Source organism: Panthera uncia, assembly GCF_023721935.1.
Source record: "Panthera uncia isolate 11264 chromosome D3 unlocalized genomic scaffold, Puncia_PCG_1.0 HiC_scaffold_8, whole genome shotgun sequence".
NCBI lineage: Eukaryota > Metazoa > Chordata > Mammalia > Carnivora > Felidae > Panthera > Panthera uncia.
The window spans coordinates 68354636-68373638 of record NW_026057586.1 but is presented as its reverse complement, the minus strand read 5'-3'; the positions used below and the strand labels follow the sequence as shown (position 1 = coordinate 68373638).

Here is a 19003-nt window from a genome sequence, read left to right as displayed (position 1 = left end):
AAACTTATTAGAAATGTTTGCTCATTTGGTGGAGCACTCGCAGAACAAGTTCCAATCCAAGGTTTTACTGTATTTTTTTTATCGTACACTGTACTGGCTTTGCAGCTTTTCTGTAAATCTAAAATGAAGCCAAAACAAAAAGTTGAATGTTTGAAAACAGGGGTGCCTGGGTGGCTCAGTCAGTTAAGCATCCGACTTCGGCTCAGGTCATGATCTCACGGTTTGTGAGTTCAAGCCCCATGTCAGGCTCTGTGCTGACGGTTCAGAGCCTGGAGCCTGCTTCGGATTCTGTGTCTCCGTCTCTCTCTGCCCCACCCCCGCTCACACTCGGTCTCTCTCTCAAAAATAAACAAACATTAAAAAAACTTAAAAATGTTTTTTTGAAACCAGTGAATTGATATTTATTCTCCCAGTACTAATGCAGGGAGCCTGCAGCACTCAAACTCCTTTCAAGTAAGATAAGACTTGCTTCTCTTGCCGCCTTTGAACCTTGGTGTCAATAGAGGTGTGGACAATGGAGTGTTTGCACTTTCTTTAAAGAGACAACACCGATGCAGAGCCATTTACTGCTCTGGGTCAATGCCAGGTGAAAGAAGAGAGGCAAGTGATATCTTTCCACTTCTCAAACGAATCTTTTCCTTTTGTTGTTGTGTCCTTTAGCCCCTGTTTAGCTTACTGGGCAAATGAACTGCAGCGTTTTGCAGAAACCACAGGAGTATTGAATTTCTTAGAACCTTAATACACACAAATAAAAGTCAGGAAGTGTTGCAACCATTCTCCAGAAAGGGGCGGGCAGCCGCAGGATTGAAGGGAACATTCATCAACGTGACCAGGAGGATTTCCTGTCCACAGGCTCAGAGTCTCAACATAACTTAAACAGTTCACAAATGTCCTGCTTTAAAAACACACTAGTAAAATTAAAAGCACTTGGTTCACTAGTCCTACAAACCAAAAGACTTCATTCCTAGCAGGTAAGGAAGCCCTGTGCATTCAAGATTGGTTTCTTAGTTGTGACAGATGTACCACGGTCTTGTAAAATGACAACATTTAGGGGAAACTGGAACTGGAGAGGGTGTACATAGCTCTTTCTGCAAGGCTAAGATGCAACTTTGATTTCATTAGGGAAACAAAAATATTATATAGGACTCTGCTCTTCAAGCTTCCCTGTATCATTAAGTTTTTCAGAGGCACCTGGGTGGCTCAGCTGGTTGAGTATCTGATTTTGGCTCAGGTCATGATCTCACAGTTCATGAGATCGAGCCCCACATCGACCTCTCGCTGATGTTTGCACAGAGTCCACTTCAGATCCTCTGTCCCCCCTCTCTCTCTGCTCCTCCCTTGCTCATGCTGTCTCTCTCAAAAATGAATAAACATTCAAAAAAAAGTTTTCGGGGGCGCCTGGGTGGCTCAGTCAGTTAAGTGTCTGACTCTTGACTTCCATGCAGGTCATGATCTCACAGTTCATGAGATGGAGCCCCACATCGGGCTCTGCACTGGCACTGTGGAGCCTGCTTGGGATTCTCTCTCTCCATCTCTGCCCCTCCCTGCTTGTGCTTGTGCACTCTCTCTCTCAAAAATAAATAAATAAGTAAATAAGTTTTTCATTTTTCCTTGTGAGAATATAAAGTTGTCTTAGAATATTTGCTTCCCTTTTCCAGTGTAGTTGGTGTTTAAAACAAGAACAATTAGCACATTTTTGCTAGAATCTGCCTCTTGACTACAGTATGGGAGTCTATAAAATATGATGCCAAGCAAAGCAAGGGGACACATGAGTCTTTAACAATGAGTATCAAAATCATGGCATCAGAAAGCCAGAATTCCTGAATTTTATTCCCATTCTTCTCCTGAACCATTTTTTAAATGTGTATTTATTTATCTTTGAGAGAGAGAGAGAGAGAGGGAGAGAGCGTGTGAGCAGAGGAGAGGCAGAGAGAGACAGAGAATCTCAAGTAGGCTCTATGCTGACAGCGCAGAGCCCGACTCAGGGCTTGAACCCACGGAGAGTGAGATCATGACCTGAGCCGAAATCAGGAGTCAGACACTTAACACCTGAGCCACCCAGGCGCCCCTGAACCATCTTTAAATCTATTGAGTCAACAAACAGGGGAATATTAAGATGAGTGAGATGCAATCCTCACCTTCAAGGAGCTTATGGCCCAATAGGGAGATCCAGGCAGGTAAATTTGAACCGTCAAGTGTCACAGGTGTTTTGCTGGGCATCTGTGGAGGACCACATGGGAACGAAGCAGGTGCAGAGTGGAGTGATTTTTGGCACAAGTTTAAAGCAGTGGTTCTTGATGGGTGGGGGGCAGATCTTGGCTCTCAGTGGGCATTGGTAATGTTTGGAGACAATTTTGGTTGTCATAACTGGGTGGGGGGTGCCGCTGACATCCAGCGGGTAGAGGTCTGAGATGCTGCTAAAATCCTATGATGCACAGGATAGTCCTCCCACCCCACCCCACAACAAAGAACTGTGTGGCCCCAAATGTCAATAATGTCGAGGTTGAGAAACTATGGTTTAAACAGGGAGAGAAACATGCGTTTGCCAAGCAAACTCAGGGGGAAAGGACATTCCAGGAAAAATGGTAGGACTGGTGTGTGGGATGGACAAATAAACTGGAAAAGTAATCTACAGCCTTAGGCTGATTATTTTGTCCTTTTGAACCCCAATTTTCCCAGCCACAAAATAGTGATGGTAAATGACTCATCTCTTTTCCTGGTATCAGAAGAAAGTGCCACTGATAAAAATTATGTCCCTGGGACCCATCTACTTCCAGTTGTCCTATTTAAGAATACTTGTTCCCCAGCAGGGCTAGTAACCCATTCACAAGAAAAATAAGGACAGTGTTTGGGAAATCTCACTTAGGGCAATGTGGTGGGAAAAGTGCCCGTATGAAGTGAGGACTGCGTTGTATGGTGTGTATCAACAACCTAGCCACCACTATTTCTCGCATGACTTGGGATTGGGAAGAGCTAGGTTCGGCTTGAGGGTCACTCCATGATGCCATCAGGAACCCAGACTCCTTCTGTCTTTCTTCTCTGTCATCCTTAGCAAGTGGCCTCCTTCCTCATATTGCAAGATGGCTGCTGACTTCTTAGTCGTTTGCCCTTTTATCGGCATTCCAGGCAAGAAGAAAGGGTTAGGAGGAAAAGGGCAACAGGCAAAATACGAAAGGAATCCCAGTTGAGTCTACATGTAACAACTTTTCTGGAATCCTCTCTGCCTAGAACTTCCACTTTCCATTAGCATAAATTGTATTATTACATGGCTATCCATAGTTTCAAGAGAATCTGGAAACTGAATGCTTTCAGCTGGACACTTTGAACAATTGTTTTTTTCTTAATAAGGAAGATTGCCTTAGTGTCTTAAAATGAGCACATTCCAGGCTTTTTGTAATGAGTCCAGTATAAACCAATCTTATGTTGAATTCTGCGTTTAAGAAAATGGTATTATGTAGCAATCTTCCAGGGTAATATAAAAGATTTTCTATCTTTTAAAATATATTGCCAAAAAAAAAAACAAAACATATTGCAGACAACCTAATAGTTGAATAATCATTCAAAAAACATTTTTAAAATTTTATTTACTTGTTTATTTGAGAGAGAGAGAGAGAGAGCACATGAGCTGGTGAGAGGGGCAGAGGGAGTGAGAGAGAGAATCTCAAGTAGGCTCTACAATCAGTGTGGGTTTGATCCCACAAACCTGAGCTGAAATGAAGAGTTGAATGCTCAACTGACTGAGCCACCCAGGTGGCCCCCCCAAAATATTTATTGAATGCCTAGTACTCAAGACTATATTAAACATAGATGAGCAAAGGAGGTTAGCACATGGCTTCTACTTCTACTGAGCATATTGAAATCCAGTTGGAAAAAACATACAACATGATGAAAAGTTGAGTATTAATGAAAAGTTAAATAACTATCTACATTAATGACATAAGAAAATAAACAGTACATCGAGGGGTGCCTGACTGGCTCAGTGGGTTAAGCATCTGACTTCCGCTCAGGTCATGATCTCAAGGTTTGGGAGTTTGAGCCCTGCATTGGGCTCTCCACTCTCAGTGTAGAGTCCGCTTTGGATCCTCTGTCTCCCTCTCTCTCTGCCCCTCCCCCACTCATTCCTTCCCTCCCTCCCTCCCTCCGTCTCTCTCTCTCTCTCTCTCTCTCTCAAAAATAAATAAACATTAGAAAAAAAGAAAAAGAAAACAGTACATCACTAGTGGGAATGTAAAATGGTAAAACCAGTGTGGAAAACTGGCAGTTTCTAAAAAAGTTAAACATACACCTACCACACCATCTCACAATTTCATTCCTAGGTATTTAGTCAAAAGAAATGAAAATACAAGGATTTCTTTCACACAAAGATTTGTACCCAGGGGCGCCTAGGTGGCTCAGTCAGTTAAGCGTCTGACTTCGGCTCAGGTCATGATCTCCAGGTTCGAGGGTTCCAGCCCTGCCTTGGGCTCTGTGCTGACAGCTCAGAGCCTGGATCCTGCTTCGGATTCTGTGTCTTCCTCTCTCTCTGTCCCTCCCTTGCTTACGCTCGGTCTCTCTCTCTCTCTCTCAGATAAATAAACACTAAAAAAAAAAAAAAAAAAAAAAAAAAAAGATTTATACACAAATGCTCACCACAGCTTTATTCACAGAAGTCAAAACGTGAAAACAATTCCATTAAAAAAAAATTTTTTTTAATGTTTATTCATTCTTTGAGAGAGAGAGAGCGCGAGCGAGCATGCCCAGGGGGAGGGGCACAGAGCCACACACAGAATCCAAAGCAGGCTCTGGGCTCTGAGCTGTCAACACAGAGCCCGACCTGAGGCTTGAACTCATGAACCATGAGATCAGGAACCACAAGTTAAACCAATGGAGCCACTCAGGCACCCCAGCAATTCCATTTCTAAACCTATAGCACAATGGTCAGTCTCATTCTTCAAGAGTAAAATGGGATCAGTCATGAGGAGGAAAAATTCAGCATAGGGAATATAGTCAATGATATTATAATAGTGATGTGTGTGACAGATGTCAGCTCTGCTTGTGGTGAGCACAGAATAACGAATGTATTGAGTTGTCAACCATTATGTTATACACCTATAACTAATGTAACATTGGGTGCCAACTACACTTTAATAATAATAAAAAGAGTAAAATGGGATCAAATTTTGGAAATGTTTCTCATTTGAATAAAAACATGTTTTTGGTTAGCGGCACCTGGGTAACTCAGTCGGTTAAGCATCTGACTCTTGATTTCAGCTGAGGTCATGGTCTCATAGTTTGTGAGATCCGACCTCATGTCGGGCTCTGAGCTGATAGTGCTGAGCTTGCTTGGGATTCTCTCTCTCCCTCTCTCTCTCTGTCCTTTCCCCACTTGTGCACGCACACTCTCTTTCTCAAAATAAATACATAAACTTAAAAAAACACAACTTGTTCTTGGTTGGGGGTGTTACATTAATTAAACAAGGGGCTATTAGCCTGGGGTGGCTCTAATGCTTTAGTAGCCTATGTAAGCATGTAGGCAAACTAAAACCTAGGGCCGTAATGTCTTGATGTTAAGAAATCAAAACCTAACATTAAAAAAAAAATTTAACAAAAAGGGGGCACGCCTGGGTGGCTCAGTCAGTTAAGTGCCCGACTTCTGCTCGGGTCATGATCTTGTGGTTCAGTAGTTCAAGCTCCAGGTCAGGCTCTGTGCTGACAGCTCAGAGCCTGGAGCCTGCTTCAGATTCTGTGTCTCCCTCTCTCTCTGCCCCTCCCCTGCTTGCATTCTGTCTCTGTCCTCTCTCAAAAAAAAAAAAAAAAAAAAAAAAAAAAAAAAAAAAAAAATTAAAAAAAATTAAAAACAAACAAATCAAAACCTAAAGACAACAAATCACTAATAGCCTACTAAGCCTTCCCAAATAATGCAACGATTTTATTTATTTATTAAATGTTTATTATTTTTGAGAAAAAGAGCATGAATGGGGGAGGGGCGGAGAGAGAGGAAGACCACAGAATCCAAAGCAAGCTCCAGGCTGTGCACTGCCAGCAGAGCCCGACATGGGGCTCGAATTCATGGACTGTGAGATCACGACCTGAGCTGAAGTCGGATGCTTAACCGACTGAGCCACCCAGGCGCCCCATTATGCAACCATTTTAAACTCCGGCCAACCGAACAATTCTTGCTTTGCTTCTACCTCTTCTCCACCAAAGTCTTTCCCCAACTCCTGTGGGTGGTATCCTCCTAACCACTTCCAGCTGGGCACTGCCCCATTCGATTTTTGCTCAAACTCTTAAAAATGTTTAATATGCCTCAGTTTATCTTTTAACAGGGAGAAAGTTCTCTGTTCGATCAAGCTTGCTAATTGCGCTATTCCAACTTGTCTGTCTGCTCCATCCGTTGTTTCTGAGAGAGGTGTATTCGTCTCCCCTTGTGACTGCGGATCTGTCACTGTCACCATTTATTTTCAGTCTCTGTTTTGTTCATTTCAAAATGATGTTACTCTATAAAGATTTATGACTGATAACTTGTGCCTTTAATCATCATGAAATACCGTTTTTTGTCCTTTTTTAATGCCTTTGCCTTAAACTCTACTTTGTCTGATTGTTAATATTGCTACGTAGGCTTTCGTACTGTGAACATCTGTCCAATAAGCCATTTTCCATTCTTACCCTATTTGGTTTTATGTGTATCAATTGTAGACAGCATATGGTTAGATCTTGGATTTTTCACTCAAGAGAGGCTTTCTCTTTTACAAAGATAATATAATCCATTCCCATTTAATTTTTATTATTTATATACTTGGCCTTATTCCTTCCATATTATTTCCTGTTTTGTACTTACTATGTTTCTCATGTTTTCCTCTTTCCTTGTAATTTCTGGAATGATGCTTTCTTGTTCTTTGCCTCAGTTGCTCACCTGTCTTTGTCTTTCCTAATGTTTTGGTTCTGCAACAAGGGTCTTAAAACTTTTTTGTTCACCTGGTCCCTAAAATAATTTAGTAAAACTACATACCCCCCCGTATATTTTAAATTTAACACCTAAAGTTCCTCAATCATAAGCTTAAATGTCATTTCTAACATAACTGGGAGTATTGACATTTTAAAATAAAACTTTTTCAAATCATTCTTTTAAATGTGTTCAATGAAATGTGAATACGCATTTTAAAATATGAGCCAAGGATTTGACCAAGAGTGGCTGGCTGTGGTGGAGGGTTGGTACGTTCCAGGTCTGAGGATTCAACTAACCATTGCTAATAGGGTGGTTAAAAATATTCGCATACATGAGGATTTAGCAAATAAGTAACCATATTGAGATTAATGGGAGCCTGTGTCAATTAACTGAGTTAAAATTATGAAAAGAGGAAAGGCTAGAATAAACTCTTTGGTGCTGGACTGGATTGGAGTCATTGGTGTGCACTCATGAGCTTTTAATACAGATAGATGAATATAAAAATAAGTATAAATGTACATAAGTCTCTTTCTATATCTCTCTATATATGTGGATATGCATATGCATGCACAATAAATATATCTCCTAATTCTATCCACTGAGAGGACCTAGAAGCGATGATCCCCTAGAGCAGGGAGCACACCTAGTGCCCATATCTGTGTCACTAAACACCATTTTCCACTAAAAGGAGTCAGAGCTCATTGGAGAAATGGCCAATTCCAAGGTGGGGCCTGTGAAAGAATGAGTATGGAATATCTTATTTTACCAGAAAATAAAGATATGCTCAAACAGGGATTAGGACATGTCAGAGAGGACACATGTCAAAAAGAGACTCTGATACATGCTACAACACACATAGCCTTGAAGACATTATATTAAGTGAAATGAATCAGATACAAAGGGACAAATGTTGTATAATTCCACTTACACAAGGCACCTAGAAGAGGCAAATTAACAGAGACAGAAAATAGAATAGAGGGGCTAGTCTAAGAATAACTAGGGGCTGGAGGGCTGGAGAATTATTGTTTCATGGACACAGAGTTTCTGTTTGGGATGATGCAAGAGTTCTGGAGATGGATGGTGGTGGTGGTTTTACAACAATGTGAAAGTACTTAAGGCCACTGAATTGCATGCCTAAAAATGGTTATGATGGTAGATTTTATGTTATGTATATTTTACCACAACTTTAAAAGGCGGGTTCTCATTGGCTGAGCCTGAGGCAGTTTGAGAATAAAATAATGTAGTAATAGAGTCTTTTTAACGTTTATTTATTTTTGAGACAGAGAGAGACAGAGCATGAACAGAGGAGGGGCAGAGAGAGAGGGAGACACAGAATCTGAAACAGGCTGCAGGCTCTGAGTGGTCAGCACAGAGCCCGATGTGGGGCTCGAACTCACCGGCCGTGAGATCATGACCTGAGCCGAAGTCGGACGCTTAACCGACCAAGCCACCCAGGCGCCCCAGTAATAGAGTCTTTTTAACCCACTGAGTAAAATAAGACTTTATGAGTGGATAATGATATAAGTAAATAAATAAGAAAAGAAAGTTCTACTTCATGGTAGAATTCCAGGTAAAAATGGAGAAGGAATGATGGAATTAGGAAATCGCTATTTGGTAATCATTATAGTAACAATTAATTTAGGCAAGAAGCATCAATGGATACTAAAACTGTGGGTGAAAGTCTAATAAAAACTAGGATGGGGGGCGCCTGGGTGGCTCAGTCGGTTAGACGTCCGACTTCGACCCAGGTCACGATCTCACGGTCTGTGAGTTCGAGCCCCGCGTCGGGCTCTGGGCTGATGGCTCAGAGCCTGGAGCCTGCTTCTGATTCTGTGTCTCCCTCTCTCTCTGCCCCTCCCCCGTTCATGCTCTGTCTCCCTCTGTCTCAAAAATAAATAAACGTTAAAAAAAATTAAAAAAAAAAAACAGGATAGGTAGATATCTTAAAATATCTTTCGATAAAATACTTATTAATAAGTGTAATACTTAATAATTAACTTCAGAGTGGAGAAACTTAACAGACATCTTAACCAATTTATAGTTATAGGTATAATCACTGGTTATGGGACAAGTCAACATCATGTACCTCCTGATATGATGCACTAAGAAGAACACAGCAACACTGTGATATTGCTGCCCTAAATGCATAAATCATGAAGTAACATCAGACAAACCCAACCTGTGGCTTGTCTGTACATTTCAAAAATGTCAAGGTCAGAAAAGACAAGAAAAGACCAAGGAATTGTTCCCAATGAAAGGACACTAAAGAGACATGGTCATCACGATATGCCATATTTGATCTTTGACTGGATATGGGACTTTAGACATTATTGGAACAATCAGAGAAATTTGAATGGAGTGCGAGGACCAGATGGTGATGTTGCATCTATACATATGTTAATTTCCTGATTTTGATGGTTGTGCTGCAGTTATGAAGAGAATATGCCTTGGTTTTTAGGAAATATGTGCGAAGTAGTTAGGAGTAATGGGGCATCTTATCTGCAACTTATTCATAAATTGTTCAGGAAAAAAACGAATACACTCTTACATACATACAGACAGACAGAGAAGGGAGAGAGGGATTGATCAGGCAAACACAGTAAAAAGTTAATTGGGGAGTCTGAGTAAGGCATCTGAGTGAGAAGTATGTCAGAGCTCTTTGTTCCCTCTGTCGCTCTCTCTCTGCTCCTCTCCCGCTTGTGCTCTCTCTCTTTCTCAAAATAAATAAATAAATATTTAAAAGAAGAAGAAAACAAAAAATCAGAACCAGTGCAGCTGGAAAGAGATTTGATACTCACTGATGACTGTCATTTCCTTTCTCAACACCATCACTAATAGTTAAACTGACCTATTTGTTTGGACCCTCAGAGATTTTTCTTTTCCTTTTTTTTTTTTTTTTTTTTTTTAAGATTTTATTTTTAAGTAATCTCTGCACCCAACGTGGGGCTTGAATTGTCAACCCCAACTCCCGAGATCAAGAGTCACGTGTCCTACCAATGAGCCAGCCAGGTACCCCATAGACCTCCTGAGATTTTTCTACCTCAGGGCAAAGCACCGTAGGAAGATTAAACATGAGTGAGAAGAGCATTCTGCATTCTGCAGAATGCAAGAATGGTAACTCAAAAAACAAGGTGAGGGGTGCCTGGTTGGCTCAGTAGTTACAGCATGTGACTCTTGATCTGGAGGACATGAGTTTGACCCCCACATTGGGTGTAGAGCTTACTTAAAAAACAAAACAAAACAAGGGCGCCTGGATGGCTCAGTCGGTTGGGCGTCCAACTTTGGCTCAAGTCATGATCTCGAGGTTCACGAGTTGGAGCCCTGCATTGGGCTCTGTGCTGACAGCTCAGAGCCTGGGGCCTGTTTCAGATTCTGTGTCTCCCTCTCTCTCTGCCCCTCTCCCACTTGCACTCTGTCTCTCTCAAAAATAAACATTTAAAGACAAAACAAACCAAAAAAACAAGGTAGGAAAAAGAATCTGCTTCAGAGGTACCATTCTCAAGGATTTGGACCTTGGAAAAGAGATTTTATCCATGTACCCACATGTTGCTTGGGAAACCTTTGTATATCCTTAGGGGTACATGCACCCCAATTCTAAAATCAATATTAACACATCTACTTATTCTAATAGCATCTAGGATTAATCATTATGCATTGCTTTTCCCTGAATGAGGCAGGCAAGAACCTTAGCACACTTTCATTTCCCTTTCTTCTCTTTATCTGTGTCATCTCCCACATTGATATCATATAGACCAGTGCTATCCAACAGAAACAGTTGCAAGCCACTTGCATAATTTAAAATGTTCCAGGGATGCCTGGGTGGCTCAGTCGGTTGAGTGTCTGACTTCAACCCAGGTCACGATCTCATGGTTCATGAGTTCGAGCCCCCTGTTGGACTCTGTGCTGACAGCTCAGAGCCTGGAGCCTGGTTTGGATTCTGTATCTCCCTCTCTTTCTGCTCCTCCCCTGCTAACACATTCTCTCTCTCCCAAAAATAAATAAAGATTTAAAAAAAAATTTTTTGATGTTCCAGTAGCCAATTTAAAAAAAGAAACAGGTGAAACCAATTTCTAAAAAGCAGTTTAACTCAAAATATCACACATACTATCACTTCAACATATAACCGATATAAAAATTGATCAACCAGATATTTTACATTCTTTTTTTTCATACTAAGTTTTCAAACTGAGGATGTATTTCACATTTGCAGCAAATTTTAATTCAGATTAGCAACATTTCAAGTGCTTAATAGCCACATGTGGTTAGTGGCTACCACATTAGAGCAGTTTTTGAATTTTAGTTTCAAATTGCAACTGGGTTTTGTTTTGTTTTGTTTTGTTTTACACTGACATCTATTTAGACTTAATGACCTATGGCTTCTCATTACTGTTTCCTGCATTTCACAAAGACTAAGAACTTTGTGTTTTATATATCTCTTATCACAAGTGCCTAGTAAATGTTTTAAAATATTAATGGCACCTGATGCAAGAAACATCAGATTACTCTTACAAAGAGGATATGAAACTGTTCAAAGGTTTGGTCTTCAGTGTTTGAGACTTCATGGATAGTAATCTGCATTGGGTCAAATTACTGTTTTTGAGCATGATTTTAAATGTTTATCAAAAAGATAAAAGCCTTTGGGGCGCCTGGGTGGCTCAGTCAGTTAAGCGGCCGACTTCAGCTCAGGTCACGATCTCACGGTCAGTGAGTTCGAGCCCCCGTAGGGCTCTGGGCTGATGGCTCGGAGCCTGGAGCCTGCTTCCGATTCTGTGTCTCCCTCTCTCTCTGCCCCTCCCCCGTTCATGCTCTGTCTCTCTCTGTCTCAAAAATAAATAAACGTTAAAAAAAAAAAATTAAAAAAAGATAAAAGCCTTGAAAAAGCCTTGAAAACAAAACTGGAGGAGTCAATTTCAACATTCCATTTCTACCCCATTAACCAAGACCAAAACGCACTCCATCCACCTCTTCTTCTCTGCCCTTCTCCACATGGTTACTCAGGTACACCCTGCTGAACTAACAGGGGCTTCTCTGATCACCTCCCAACCCTCTTCTCCAGTTCTCTGAAGCAGTGTATGTTCAGGTCGCCCTGAGGTGCACAAGCTCAGTGTACTGTGGGAGACTCATGGCCCAGTTCTGGGAATAACAGAAATTGTGCCTCTTGAGAACGGATCTGTATATCAAAAGACTGATTTGATTTAGTTCCCTCTTCCTATCCTGTTTCCTCCCCACCAAAATATAATTGAAGAGCTAATCCGACTTAATGACACTGAAAAATTACCTAGACCCATTCTATCTTTTCACTTTTTGAGTAGTGCCAGCCACCAGCTAGTTTCACTAATGTTTGCATCCCTGGAAACCCATTACGGTGCTAAGCACAGGGGAAGCGGTAAGTACTTGCTAAAGTTAAGTATCACTTTGTAATTCCAGGGAACTTAACATTTTGTAATTTGCTTCAAAAGAAGTGAACATGCCTGTGGGGAGTGATTCCACGGATTTCTCGAGTCTAATAAATTTATGTGCCTAAATTGCTCCTGAGCTGTCAGGGCAGGAGCCTCGATCCTCTCCGCATGCCAGGGGGGATGAAGGTAGACCCCGGGACCCTCGTTTTAACACCTGAAATGAAAAAAGTATGCTCATAATAGAAAATTTAGAAATGCAAATTAAAATTGCATGTATTCCTTCCACTTGGAGATCACAAGCCTCAGTTTATGAAACCTCACCTAAGAGCCAAGCCTAGTTATAAAACGCGCTATCTCATTCCCTAAACACTCTTTATTTCGCGGAATTCCTTGCAGGCTTTTCTCTAATCCAAGGCCCCGCTGGCGCGCTCTCCCGACTTTCCGCTCCACTTGGAGCCCGACGTGGCGCACGACATAAAATATGTTTGGGCAGAGGTGACAGCCTGCTGGTGACAAGCGGTCTTGGTATAAAATCATCAGTCTGGAAATCTCTTCGTTTGGAATTAAACACAGTCGTTCTAAGTGGAATTGCTTCAGCCTAGGGGGTAAAAACCCGTCCGACGAGGAAATTCCGCGGGGCTCCGGGCCCTTGCAGAAGAGACCCGGAAACTCCAGGCCCTCCAGGCCGCATCCCGGGGTCCTCCCGGTCCGCCCCCGCCCCCTCCTGCTTGGGCCTCGCAGCCGCCACGCTGGACGCTCAGGCCCCGCCTGCTAGGGGCCGGCCGGACCAATGGGTGCCGAGAGCGGCCACGCGTCACGCGGCGCTGGCCAATCGCGGGGGGCCACGACCGTAGAAAGTCTGGGTGCGGCGGGGCCGCCCCGAGGACGGCGGCGGCGGCGCGCACTGGCGTGCACACTCTCGGGCCATGGTGGTGGTGGCGTCCGCGCAGAGCCCGGCCGCCGGGGCCCCCAAAGTGCTGCTTCTGTCCGGCAAGCCCGCCGCCGCCGCTGCCGCTGCCGCCGCCAGAGCCCCGGCCGGCCGGGCTCTGCCACTTATGGTGCCGGACCAACGAGGGGCCAGCCCGGAGGCGGCGAGCGGAGGGCCACCCCAGGCGCGCAAGCGACAGCGCCTCACGCACCTGAGTCCCGAGGAGAAGGCGCTGCGGAGGTGGGCGAGGGTCGGAGCGCGGACGCTGAGGGCGAGGGGCCGGGGACTGGCCGCCTGCCGCGCTTGGGCGCCCTTGGCCTGACCGGTGCGGTGCCAGCGTGGCGTGGGGCGGGGCGGGGCAGGAAGTCGGGAGTGCGGGGCCGCCTAGGCCTTTTTTTTTTTTTTTTTTTTTTAATCCCCCACTAGCCCAATTTTGTCTCTAATGTCAGAGATACATAGAGCTGGGTGTTCGGGCACATGGGTTCCGAGTCCTCATGCTCTGTGACCGCAGACCTGTCATTCAGTGTTTCTGAATTTGGGCAGTAGCAGGGAGTCGAGGAGCCTTTTCCTGGTTTACCTACTATTTTGGGAAGGCGCGGAGCCGAAATGACAATTGTTGGAAGGTCTGTGAGGCTCACTAGTCAAACTTAGTCTCCGCGTTCTTAAGATGGTATCTATTTCATGAGGTCTTTGGAAAGATCGGCCGAGAAATGCCACGTATTCACCTCTCCTCAAATGTTAGTTCTTCTGTGATCAGTGTGCCTTTTGTGACATAAATGCCTCCTTGAGCAGACACGGGCCCAGGCGTCCCGGGACTGCCCAGAATATCGGCAAGGGCGAGAGGCATCCGCCTCTCCCTTATTTGAGTTCTACGAGGGAGTGAAAAAAGGGGAGGAGGAAATCTCTTATGATGCAAGATGAGTAGTATTTGTGTCCAGCGTCCTTGCTGTGGCCGGGATGCGACGGGGGTGTGGATGACGCAATATGGGGAAGAATGAAGCAGTTTTTCAAGCTAATCCATGAAAAATGCTGTATTTTTTGTTTCGTTTCATTGAGGGGAGGAGCCTGGAGTGTATTTTACCTTAGTCTACCGTATACTGTAAGCGAAAATGAAAGCAGCAGCTGGCCAAGTTTTCAAATAAAGATATAAATAAGGTTTGGGAATGACTCTGTGGTATGTCTCTTCTGTTCTCAGGAAACTGAAAAACAGAGTGGCAGCTCAGACTGCCAGAGACCGAAAGAAAGCTCGAATGAGTGAGCTGGAGCAGCAAGTGGTAGATTTGGAGGAAGAGGTAAAAATACTTAAGGTCGAACTCTTACCTTTTATTGCTCGTACATCCTTCCTTGGTGAATATTCTGATGTTTGCTGCCTATCCCAAGTTGTTTCCGTCTCTTTAGAATACAATTGGACAGTTAATTGGAAGTTAAACTAGTCTAAATTAGGGGAGCTAGGTAATTAAGTGGTTAAGTGGTGAAGCTTGAGGAGAGCAGACGTGATCACCCGCTTCGACCTGCTGGCATCCATCCATGTGAGATCTGTCTCAAAGTTGACCAGTTACAACATTACAACAACATTACGTTTATCAAGTTAGTACTAAGAAATTCCTAAAAGCAGATAGGAAATTGTCGCTTAAACCTGAGACCCTTCCTGGCTTGGCCAAAAGTCTGCTAACGTTTCCCTTCCCCTTCCGTGGTCCACTGATTACCTAATCTTAAATTGTTGCCAGCAAACATATTTTGATTTTATGGTTCGCTGTTGTCACTTCTATTACTTGCTAGTTCAAGATAGGGGTTTTTTTTGCCATTATATTTAAAGTCACAAGTCACCCTTTGCTGGGTCTATATTAGTAGTTAGAGGCATTGTGGTATTTGTGACCCCACAAAATGGCACTTCTTAGATTATTTTTCATAACTATGACCTTTCCTTAGAGTACCTACTGTGAACAACTGTCTGTTTTCCAAAAGGTGAAGGAGAAGGAAAGGAAACGAGCTGTAGTGAAACTTCACCAGGTGGACCCTTAAGTGAAAGAACTGGATGTTTTAAAAGCTTCTTACGAACTTTTTCACAGAACCAGAAACTCTTGCTAGAAAATCAGCTTTTACGAGAGAAGACGCATGGCCTTGTAGTGGAGAACCAAGAGTTAAGACAGCGGTTGGGGATGGATGCCCTGGTTACTGAAGAGGAGGCAGAGACCCAGACCAAGGTGAGTTGTCTCCTATATCTGATGTCCTGTGTGAGAACTGGTTCTAAGTGACATGACCCCTTAATGACACTTAAACTCATTTTTCAACTGGGTAGTGAATAGTACTAGAGCCTAATAATTAAAATAAGTTACACAGCTCTCTCAAAGCAAGTACTAACAAATACTGATAGCCAACAGAATGTACCATGTCAGCATTAAGGAGAACTAGAGAAACAGAGCCAGTCAAATCTGACTGAACGCTACTAAAACTAGAGTGGTTTTTTGATGAATATGAATAAGTAGGGAAAGGATTCATTTTGATGGTGACACCCCTCTGATAGAAGGTGATGCATGGGTTTTAATGTATGGACCTGGCCCATTTATTGAGATCACTTAAGTGGTCTAAGATTGACAGTAGGGCCGTTCTAGTCTGTAAGAAATTGCTGTCCAGAAAGATTTGGGGCCTAAATGCACTGCAGTACTTTATTAAGGACATTATTATGGATGGGGGCCCTGGGTGGCTCAGTCGGTCAGAGTGAGTCAGAATCTTCAGCTCAGGTCAGAATCTCACAGTCTGTGGGTTCAAGCCCTGTGTGAGGCTCTGTGCTGACAGCTCAGAGCCTGGAGCCTGCTTGGAATTCTGTATCTCCCTCTCTCTGCCCCTCCCCCTGCTTGTGCTCTGTCTCGCTCTCAAAATAAAGACATAAAAAAAATTAAAAAAAAAAACAACATTATGGAGAACATCTCTGAAGATATTATTTAAGAATTTCAGTCCTTTGTGAATCTTTTCTTGGGGAGTGAAAATGTTTCATTGCATAGAAAATGACAATGAAGTTAGTCTTAACCTTTCCTCCTCTTCTTGTGGAGGACTCCATAAAATGGAAAGGTAACAAAGGTAAGGGAAAGGTTTCAGCTCTAAAGAATAGTTTTCTAGCTTTCTTGAAAGTAGAGAACCACAGTTGCCTGGTGAGTGTTTCCTTGAGGACTCAGCAGTTTGAGCTGTTCATCCACGGTGGTCTTTCCTCCTAGGGGAATGGAGCGAGGCCGGTGGCCGGGTCTGCTGAGTCCGCAGCACTCAGACTACGTGCACCTCTGCAGCAGGTGCAGGCCCAGTTGTCACCCCTCCAGAACATCTCCCCATGGATTCTGACGGTGTTGACTCTTCAGACTCTGAGGTAGGGGTTATCGGGATTTAGTGAAGAGGTCTATAACTTGTTAATTCCATCTGTTTGATGGCTGATATCCCTAACCAGGCAGAGGAGGGCAGGAGAAGTTGGTTTTGGTTGGGTTAGAAGTGAATATTGACGGTCTTCCCTATCTGCGGATGGTTTAGAGCACAGAGTGAAGCGTAGGTAAATGGGTCTGTGGGTCTAGGAGGTCGTCCTATTGCGTAATAATTAACTTACATTGTGGGACCTAGTAGTGTTCTAAGGTAGATTCTTGGGTGCATTCTAATGATTGGATTCCATTGAATTTTTGCCTCTTGCAGTCTGATATCCTGTTGGGCATTCTGTTCAACTTGGATCCAGTCATGTTCTTCAGATGTCCTTCCCCAGAGTCTACCAGCCTGGAGGAACAACCAGAGGTCTACCCAGAAGGACCCAGTTCCTTACCGGCCTCCTCTTCTCCGTCACTGGGGACGTCATCAGCCAAGCTGGAAGCCATTAATGAACTGATTCGTTTTGACCACGTGTATACCAAGCCCCTCGTCTTAGAGATACCCTCTGAGACAGAGAGCCAAGCAAATGTGGTAGTGAAAATTGAGGAAGCACCTTTCAGCCCCTCAGAGAAAGATCACCCTGAATTCACTGTCTCAGTGAAGGAAGAACTTGTAGAAGATGACTTCATTCCAGAACTGGGCACCTCAGATCTACTTTCACCCAGCCACTGCCCGAAGCCATCTTCCTGTCTACTGGATGCTTATAGTGACTGTGGATATGAGGGCTCCCCTTCCCCCTTCAGCGACATGTCCTCTCTGCTTGGTGTAGACCATTCTTGGGAGGACACTTTTGCCAATGAACTCTTTCCCCAGCTGATTAGTGTCTAAGGAATGATCCAATGCTGTTGCCCTTTTCCTTGACTATTACACTGCCTGGAAGATAGCAGAGAAGCCTATGCTTCATTCAAAAAGCCAAAGTAGAGGGTGTACAGTCCTAGGGAATTCCTCTAAAGTATTTGTTCAAACTTTATAGGTCACCCCAAGTATTGTCTTTTGTCATCCAGCAGTCCAAGGTACTCAGATTTATTACTATAATCTAGAATCACAGCTTTTGAGGTTGTACCTTTATCTTAAGGGCAGAAGTTTGCCCTAAAATTCTCCTGTAAGGGTCACTGGACAAGTGTCTTAGACATGGAATTTATGAATGGCCCTTTATAATTTTTCTCCCTTCTTGGCATCCCAGGCTTGTCTCCGATTTTAGGTCCTTTAGTTTGCTTCTGCAAGCAGAACACCTACCTGAGGGGACTCCTTTCCCTCATGTACAGTTCAAGTAAAGATCAAGAATCTTTTGTAAAACTATGGAAATTTACTATGTAAATGCTTGATGAAATCTTTCCCTGCTAGTGTAACTTTTGGAAGGTGCTTTCTCCATTTATTTAAAACTACCTGTGCAATTAAAAAGTGCAATGCAATGTCTTTGTTCTTTGATTTCTTCTTGGGCTTTTTAAGTCTTACTGTTTTGTTTCACTGATTGCCACGATAGTAATTTATCCAACTTCAGGGAGCATAGCATGCCACTTTTTAAAGCGATGGAAAGTTTTACCCCCTTAATTACTGCCTGCTTTGATTCTTGGCTGCCATAAGTGATAGGAACCTATTCTTTGAGTAGTTACTGTATTTCTGAGCTTCTTTAGCTTTACTGGCCAATATTACAGACGTTAAGTGACCAAGCTAGAACACTTAACCATTATTTTGCTATATACCATCTTAAGAGAAAAACATGCCATTACATATCAAGATTCTCTTGGCATTTTTACAGGGATAAACGTTTTCTAGACTCAAGTTTAAGTCTGCCACTGGTTTGCCAGATAATCCTGGACATGTAATATCACTTTCTCACCTGTAAAGGGGCATAATAGTCACTATCTAAAGGTTGCTAGAGGTGATACATTATAAGCTCTTGGTATATGTACACTTAGGCACCATCCCAAGCACTCAAAAGTTAGCTATTTTCCCCTAATCCACTTAGGGATTTTAATCTTACAGTATTTTATATACCCTGGAATTTGTTTCACAGAATGAACCTGTTCAAGGAAAAATCCGACACATCAACATTACCCCAAAGCTATAGAGATGATAACCTCATCCTTCATGTGCGTTTTTCCTTGGGAATCCTCTTAAAAGGTACTGAAGGGCTTCCCTCAGAAATCATTTCACCTATGCCAGCATCCTGTGCCAATATTAAGCCTACCACTGGAGAGGTCAAAGTAAAGGAGTGTAGACAAAAGGATTCAAAGAATCCCAAGCAGCAAGACAAAGCAGGCTATACTTTCAGCCAAGTATAAGGGAATATGTTTGGTGTGATTGGAGGCATGTCCACACGACAGCCTAAAATCCCTGGTCACTAAG

The 19003-nt window shown here is 43.1% G+C and overlaps 1 protein-coding gene and 1 long non-coding RNA gene across 2 annotated transcripts in view; one reads left to right on the top strand and one right to left on the bottom strand.

Annotated features, from left to right (window-relative positions):
* LOC125914501 (uncharacterized) overlaps nt 1-2270 on the bottom strand; it is a 30852-nt gene extending 28582 nt beyond the window's left edge. Inside the window, exon 1 of the long non-coding RNA XR_007455323.1 lies at nt 2139-2270. This is a non-coding gene — a long non-coding RNA (uncharacterized LOC125914501). The remainder of the gene's footprint in view (nt 1-2138) is intronic.
* A 10941-nt stretch (nt 2271-13211) lies between these two features.
* XBP1 (X-box binding protein 1) lies at nt 13212-18066 on the top strand. The gene is given in 6 exon segments (XM_049619791.1): nt 13212-13492; nt 14448-14544; nt 15322-15456; nt 16465-16524; nt 16527-16610; nt 16925-18066. Coding segments are annotated over 6 exon segments (1176 nt in total). The 5' UTR covers nt 13212-13250; the 3' UTR covers nt 17483-18066.
* The last annotated feature ends 937 nt before the right edge of the window (nt 18067-19003 follow it).